This window comes from Gavialis gangeticus, unplaced genomic scaffold, assembly GCF_001723915.1.
Source record: "Gavialis gangeticus isolate Ggan-Ray unplaced genomic scaffold, GavGan_comp1, whole genome shotgun sequence".
Taxonomy (NCBI): Eukaryota; Metazoa; Chordata; order Crocodylia; family Gavialidae; genus Gavialis; species Gavialis gangeticus.
In genome coordinates, this window is record NW_017728995.1 from 46,771,721 (window position 1) to 46,779,881 (window position 8,161).

An 8,161-nucleotide genomic window follows, 5' to 3' on the forward strand; every position below is an offset into this window, starting at 1 on the left:
CTCCAGCCCAAATAATTGCCCACCCCTGAGTTCACTTGTTCTTGCTTTTGGATTTTAGATTTGAACTTTTAACAGCCAGTGACAACATTTTAATAGAAACCTCTCTCTCTGTACCTGCTCTCTTAAAATTTCTCAGATTTTCTACATTGGCTAACGTTTCAGTAAAAACTTCAGAGTTACAGTATTGTTCTAGTTTACCACAGGACCTTTTTTCTCCCTCAATAGGAATTATAAAAAAAAAAAAAAAAAAAAAAAAATCAGTCCAGTTATGTACAAGGTTGACTTATAATCAGAATAATAGGGTAGTACTGTAAGGAGTAAATGACTGCATGGCACCCTTAAGGCCAGCCAGCATTGGGTCATCTGCTCTACTGCTACCATGACAGAGGAGATGACTTTTGGGGCACCATTAGGTAGTCACCATCACTCTGCAAACAGTGGGGATCTCCTTGATTGGTTTCACTGGAGTGGAAGGTAAGCATTAATCCTCCATCATGAGGGTCAGGGCTCAGAAGCCTTAAAAAGCCTACCTTAGGTTGAAGCTTCCAAACACCTGCTACCCCTAAAGGGAACAAAAAGCTGAGAAGCCATAGGTTTGAGGCAGTTCATGTGGCAAGGTCATTGCAGAAGTCAGAGAGCCAGGAAACAGCCCACATGGCAAACTGGCAGAAGTTGACCTGATTTCCTGCAGGAACCTTGCCTGCGTTTCACTGAAAGTTGGTCAAAACTAATAATGAAACTTTTTGGATTAAATTAATTAGCATTTTTCAACAAAACAAAATTATATTGTCAGAATTTCCATACAACTACCCATTTTGTCCTTTCACACATTACTTAAAAATTAGGAGAAATTGAATTTTGAACCTCTAAAACCAGGGTGTTTTGAATCCCAGGTTTTAGCTCTGTCAATGAAGTTTGTATCTAGAACTGCAATTCAAAACAGACTATATCTTTGTTGTAGTTTTTAATTTGTTTCTTTTTCCACTGAATACATTTCCTAAAACTGACCCTGAAAACACAGAATTGACTTAAATGCAGCACCAATTTAAAATGTAAATAATATGGTATAACCCTGGCAGTCTTTTGAGAATGAAGTCCAGCAGTCAATGTGGTGGTTTGTTAACTGAACCAAAAAAGTACGTATAATAGCTTGACTGAGATATTGCGAAGGAGCTGGGATTAAGAGAGAACAGTTTTAAGGGGTAACAAAAGGATACTGTTTTCTCCTACAAGGGCCAGTTATAGCTCAGTTTTTCATTCAAGACGTGGGAAAGAGGTGTGGCATCCCTAGTCCTTCCCAGTATCCTTAGTTAGCCTCTACCAACATACTTGGTGAGAATCCTCACACACGGTGCCAATTTTTCCTATTTGAAAAATATCAAAAACTGTGGGGTGCTCCACGGAAAGACAAATTGCTGCCTTCAGCCCTGCTATATTTTGGATACTAGCCAACCAGACAGAATCAACTCCTTGACAGAATGTTTACACCCAAAATCACTTTTATGAACTGTGAAGGATTTAACACATACCCTGGGGAACACAAGTGAATTGCCACAAGCTCCAGCCAACAAGCATATTTACTGGATACAGGAATGCCCATGACGTTGCTGACCCTTCCTGGATTATAATGGTTGTTCAGAACTTTCAAAGCAAATAGTACTCCTGAAAAGAATAAAACAAAATAATCACATCAAGAGTGAAATACCTGCAGCTCTGATAGTGTTCAAAACTGAAGGAACTGAAAAACATAAAAAGAAGAGACTCATTTCCAGTATGGTTACACTTAATATCATGCTATTTCTCCACAAAATTTCAAGCCTACATTTTTACTTCAAATATAGAAGATGCAGAATTTTATAATTGTAACATTTTTCCTCCAACAATGAAATCTTTTCAGCGTAGACTAGAATTTATATTTTAGTCTGGTATATCCTAAGTAATTTATAACATACCTGTCCACAATATGTATTTAATATTCAGAACAGCACAACAAATGAATAATGGGGCTAGCAATGATACTAGTGATCTAAGTTACTGACCTACCAATAAAACCCCTAGCATTTTGTACACATGCTTGTGCTGCAACACCAGACACTTTTAAAAGTGGAGGTGTTTTTATTCTAAAGTGCACCACCGCCATTTTCTGCAGGCTGATGTGCATTTTACCACTTGTACAACTGCATGCAACACAGCACAGTGCATGTCAGCTTGTGCAGAGCAAACTTGATTAACTGAGCATGTGTACTCAATTAATCGAGTCTGCTCCAACTCACTGGATATCCACCACATCATGGGACAACAAGGTTTGTGCATAAATGCCCCTAAGGCTTGAAAACAGAGGTGAATGAGTTTCGTGGAACTCAACAGAAGACTCAGGAATTCTGAATTCTTCAAGAATTGTATTGCATATAATTTCAGGATCTCTAAGTTCCAGAAATAACTGCTAATGGAAGCCATCCTGCAGTGATGGAGTTAGAATTCTTTAGTCCTTACAACAGAATAAAAGATAAAGATGTACCACTTCACATAATTTAGTTCAACTTTCACCAATAACAGCAATTCCGTTACTGCAAAAATAATGAGAACCCAAAACATTGTAACGGAAAGAAACAGAGTTAACTGGGCTTGCTCAGCCCCTTCCTTCCTTCAGGTGAAGGCATGTGGACATCTAGGGAATAGGTGTGCCCTCAGCCACCACTGGCCCATGGAGTCCGATGTAACTGCATGGGGCACACACATACCACATGGATACCCAAAGTAGTTGAAGTATATGTACTTTTTTGACCACCATTAGAAAAAAATAAAAAGTAATTCCACTTTTCATACTCCAAAACCATGGTGTTCAACCTACAGCTTGCAAGCCTGATCTAGCCCCCAACATAACTGGATCTGGCTCACAGCATGAGGCACCAGTAGCAATCAACTCAGCCTGACATGTCCCCATCCCTGCCCTGTACCATACCACTGATCCTCCCCACAGGCCAAAACTAAGTTCCCTTTCTCTTTACCTTCCCATCCCTACCTCTGACACTGACTGCCACCTTCCTCCCCACTTCCCCACTACTGGAGAGGTGTAGTGACCTGTGGTACAGCTGGGTTGCAAGCACTCAGCCCGTTGCTGTAAAAGGTTGAGCTCCACTACTGTAAAAGATACTATGGAACACATGTACCAGATACTAAGTTAACCTGCACTAATCAGATGCCTTACCTGAAAAACCTACAGCACAGTTCAAGTTGTACGATGGGTCATTCATAAATTCTCCAAGTGCAAATTCCAACACCATATACACAACTCCAATTAATACTGAAAATGTTGAAATGATATATGCAAACCATATGCTTCCAAGCTTTCGTTCCAACATTATCCCCTTCCAGAGCATGGAGACCATGTTAAAATATAAATGCCAATCATCTGCATGGTGTATTGGCGCAAGCAACAAACGCTGCCAGTCTTTTTGGTAATAACCCTCTTCTACACTGATACATGCTTTTATCAATGGCTTCAAAGGATTCAAAAAGAGAAAAATGTTCAATACTACGGTCCCAAGTGTTACAGGTGGAATGTTAGTAAGCCCAATTTGAAAGATTTGAGAGAGTAGCATAATTAATCCCATATTTAATCCTCTCTGTCGTCGTTGCATAATTGCTTTTTATTCTGAAAAAATTAGGATTGTTTTAATTTCTAGTCTCTGGATTCCAAATGACATACAAGTTCAGTGTATTCTGAAAGAAAAAAAACACAAATTTATATTAATTCCTATAGTTACTTACCAATTACAAGCAAACATGAAAATGGTGATTGAAACAACTTGTCAGATGTATATGGAATATTTGCAAAATATGCAGAATTTATTCAGTTATATTTCTTGAATCCATCACAGTAAAGCCAAAAAAGTGTGCCATCAAAAAAAAGATTTAAACAAACAAATTTATCATAAATACAAGATAAAATTCTGCATCCCTGTGAAAGGCCTAAATAAAATTACTTTGCATAAGTTATTTATACAGACACTGTAAGAAGAAAAAAGGGCTTGTAATTTGTACTGCTCCCTCTAATCAAGGCTTTGTTGCTCTACAAAATTAATGGATTTGATACCCATGTCTCCCACCAATTGGCTCCCAGGTACTGGGAGAAGAGTGCATGGAGCAGCGCAGCCTCCTACCTGCTTCTCACTCCAAAGTCCCCAGTTTGAAATGTCGAAAGGAGGCTTTACCGTACTGGAGCAACCCATGCTATCTTCAAACCAACATCATTCTGGTCTATGAAGATGCAAAAAGCAAAGGAGAGGGAGAAGTTGCAGACTGAATATCTGTACTGCTCCCTCTCCCAAAATCAGTTCTAACAGTGGAGGTTTTTCTGCTAGGATTGAACATTTGTACACAGCCTAAATAAAGTTGAGTGTTGTTCCAGTCCCCTTAGCTCCCAAAATTCAGGAGAAATAGAGTAGTTTTAACTGTTTCTTTTCCCCTCACCTGCAGGTAAGAGTTCTATGTTGCCACTGTAAGAAAAAGCAATATAATTTTTCTTATACTGATTAACCAACAGAACCAGGAATGGAGACTGAAGCCGTCAAACTCTATTTTAACTTAAACTAACTGAAATAATTGCCATATTTACTGAAGTTCTTGTCTCAACATAAAAATATTAATTCTTTTTCCATTGTTTTAGAAAATAATTATGATGTAATAAGGTTGCTTATTTTGGGTTCGTTTAAACCCGTTCCCAACTGACTCAGATCTAAGCAACTCTAAGCTTGAACTCAGAATTGCATTAGGATCAGGGGTGGCGCTAGGGGGAAAACTGGGGGGACTACAGCCACCCCAAAATTTACCTTAGCCTCTCCTAGGCACCCCTCCCAGCACCACTGCCTTCCCCGCCTACCCCACGCAGCTAAGCCTGCTAAGGTGCCATGCTCCTGGCAGGAGTGGCACCAGCCTCTTCCCAGTGGTGGTAGGAGAGGCTAGGGCTGGGTTTGGAGCGGGCGGGAATGGGGCAGGCTCAGTGGTGCAGAGCAGCACAGTGGAGGCAGCGCTGGGAGGGGTGGAGCCTCCCAGCCAAGTCAAACCCAGCCCCCCACCACTAGGAAGAGGCAGGCATTGCCCCTGCTCCAGAGCCCTGGCATCAGCTCCAAACCACGAGTGCACACGCGCCTCAAAGCAGATAGTTAGGGAGGAGCCAGGGTTGCGCTACCTCAGGCCTCTCCCCCACCATCTGCTCTGAGGTGCATGTGAACTCACCAGCAGTATGGAGCTGATGCCGGAGCACTTCCCAGTGGGAGGGTGGGGGGCTGGGTTCAGAGCAGACAGGAGTGGGGTGGGCTCAGCTGTGTGGGGCAGGCAGGCAGCGATGGGAGGGGTGGAGCCCCCAGCCAGGCCCAGCACCCCCACCGGGAAGAGGCTGGAGCCACTCCTGCAAGGAGAAGGGCAAGTCAGCTGAAGATTAGACTCTGTCATTGCTCTATGCAGCCATAACTCCGGAGAAGTATTTTCTCCTTCATTCTGCTTTTCATAAATAAGGTATTATATTCTGTGCAGCACTGTATGCAAGAAAATACGGTATCTCCTTTTTCATTCCAGCAATTGAGTAGCCTTAGTTACGCAGATAAAAAAAAACAAAACCCTAAATTGGTGGTGCCAAGGCAACTGTACCCATTCCCTGTCTGATTTTTCTTCAGTGTTAGGCCTGAAGCCTTTAGTTATTCTTGGCTGGAATATTATCCACTTCTCTCAAGTGACCAACTTCAATTCTCTTACATATCATGTTGGGCTGGATCCTACAGCTGCGCTGGCTCCAACCTGGCCCAGCCCCTCCACCTGGTGACTGTTGCACAGCCGGGGCTGCAGTACCCCAGCACTGCAGGACAGGTTGGGGCCCGGGCCAGCCAGCTGGAGGGAGGGAAGGAAGCATGGGCTCTGTGCCACCCCCATCTGCACACCCACCCCTCTGTCAGTCCCAGCAGGGCAAAGCTGTCCCATCCTATCCTGTCCCAGCAGCGCTAGTGCCAGAGGCCACCTGCAGATGGTGGAGAGCAGAACAGGGGCCGCCCATGGGGCCTCCTGGAAACAGACAGTCCCAGGAAGCCACTGCCATCTGCACAGGGCCCCACACCCATCACATAGCCTCTGGCCCTGGCTTGGCAAGAGGTGAGGAGGTGCACGCTGCCTGCCCCAAATGCCTGCAGCCAGGATGCCTGCTTGGGTCGTGCTGCCCCGGCACCCCAGGGAGCCCGTGGGCCTGTGCATTAATCCACCCCTGGCTGAACTTCTTCCTTTGTGAGTCTACAAAAGACAAAGCATGCCTCCTAAAACTAAATTATTGTTTAATTATAATACAAGACACAAAGCAGAGTAAGGAAAAGAGTTTTGAACAGTTTAGAGCAAATTATATGAACATAAGATTTTAATCAGCCTCAAACCTAAATTCACATAAAATTTGTTAGGTTCTCCCACAGCAACTCCCTGAAAATCCCTCACATCTTGTAAGGAATTCCTACTTAAAATATAAAGTTCTTTTGATTTCATTTTGGTCCCCTGACACTGGTCTTAGTTATCAGACTAATTTTTTAACTTAGTTGGAACCGAGGAGAATATTCAAAGTTCTTCTTTCCTTCTTGACCGATTTCCTCCCAGTTCCCCCACTTGAAACTAAACCAATATATTCACACAAAACATCTCCAAGTCCACCCATGGTATTCTTAAATGATTATAGAGAAGTTTTATGTCTATCACAGACAACTAATGGAAGTTTCCCAATCACAGGCTTTGGTTCTCATCATGAGGGACTTCAATCACCCTGACATTTGCTGGGAGAGCCATACAGCCTAATTATGGCATCCAGTCATCAGCAAGTGATGATGGATATTGCAGCTATTCTACTGACTGGCGATGCATTTTCTCCTGTGGTTATACAGACTAATATTAGACTTGCAGGTCCTGCCACGGCAATCACAGGTCTACATGGCATTAGGACAGGTCTTTTCCTTCAGTCACATTTCTGCTGTAATTCAAGTAACCATTTCTTGTCATGATGTTTGACTCCATGATTGAGAAGGGAGTGTCACTTAGTCCTGTCTCCTGCTAAAGCCTCCCAAAGGTTTACATTAATTACAAAAGCTTTCAAGTCCTGCTTGCAAACATCTTTAAAGCACAAATTTTGGGAACCCCACTTTTCTCTTCCCACCTACAATTTGCCCATACAGGATGTTCTTCAGGATGTGCCCATCTTCCATCCTGCAGAGTTGGCCAAGCCAACAAAGGTGCTGCTGTTTGAGTAGTACAGTGATAGTTGGAAGGTTGGCTTTGGCAATGGCGCAATGTGTTGGCAATTCTGTCTTGTCACTTGATGTCAAGGATGCACCACAGGCAGCGTAGGTGGAAGCTGTTCAGCTTCTTTTCTTGATATACACATATTGACAATGTCTCACTGCTATACATAAGGACAGAGAGGACACATGCTTTGTAGACAAACAGCTTAGTTTTAATTATAAATGTTGTATTGTTCCAGATTCATTTGGAGAGCTTACTGAGAGTGGTAGCAACCTTTCCAATGCGCACATTTAGCTTTTCATTCAATGATAGGCTGTCACTCACTGTGGATCCAAGGTAGCAGAACTTGTTCACTGCCTCAAGAGGTATATTGTCAAGGCTGATAGATGGTGACTGGTGACCACAGTCTTCTTAATGTTGATAGTCAGGGCAAACATTCTGCAATCATGAGGCAAATCATGAGTATTTGTAGTTGGCTTTCTTCATGGGCAGTCAGTGCAGCATTGTCAGCAAAAAGGAGCTCCCTAATGAGTACGTGCCTCACTTTTAGACTGGCTTTTAGACGTGACAGATTGTAGAGTTTGCCATCTGATTTTAAGTGAAGGTACATGCATTCCTCCAAGCTATCAAAAGTGTAATGGAGCAGCATAGAGAGTTAGATCCCGAAAAGTGTGAGAACCAGAACACAACCCTGCTTCACTCCACTATTCACCTCAAACCTGTCAGAGGTTAATCCATCAAACTGAACTGGGGCCTGCATGTTTTCATGGAAGGAGAGCATCAGACTGAGTAATGTTCGGCAGCATCCAATATTTACCAGGACCTTGAGCAAACCTGCTCTGCTGACAGTGTTTAAAGGCTTTTGTTACATCCAGGGCCTATCACGGGGGGGGAG

At 42.9% G+C, this 8,161-nt stretch overlaps 1 protein-coding gene across 1 annotated transcript in view; it reads right to left on the minus strand.

The window, feature by feature from the left end:
• Window positions 1-3,725, minus strand: part of RHBDD1 (rhomboid domain containing 1) — a 103,051-nt gene extending 99,326 nt beyond the window's left edge. Inside the window, exons 1-2 of the mRNA XM_019503636.1 lie at window positions 3,209-3,725; window positions 1,530-1,662 (exon numbers count right to left, since the gene is read on the minus strand). Coding sequence (XP_019359181.1) covers window positions 1,530-1,662; window positions 3,209-3,641 — 566 coding nt within the window. The 5' untranslated portion in view covers window positions 3,642-3,725. The remainder of the gene's footprint in view (window positions 1-1,529; window positions 1,663-3,208) is intronic.
• Between the last annotated feature and the right edge of the window lie 4,436 nt (window positions 3,726-8,161).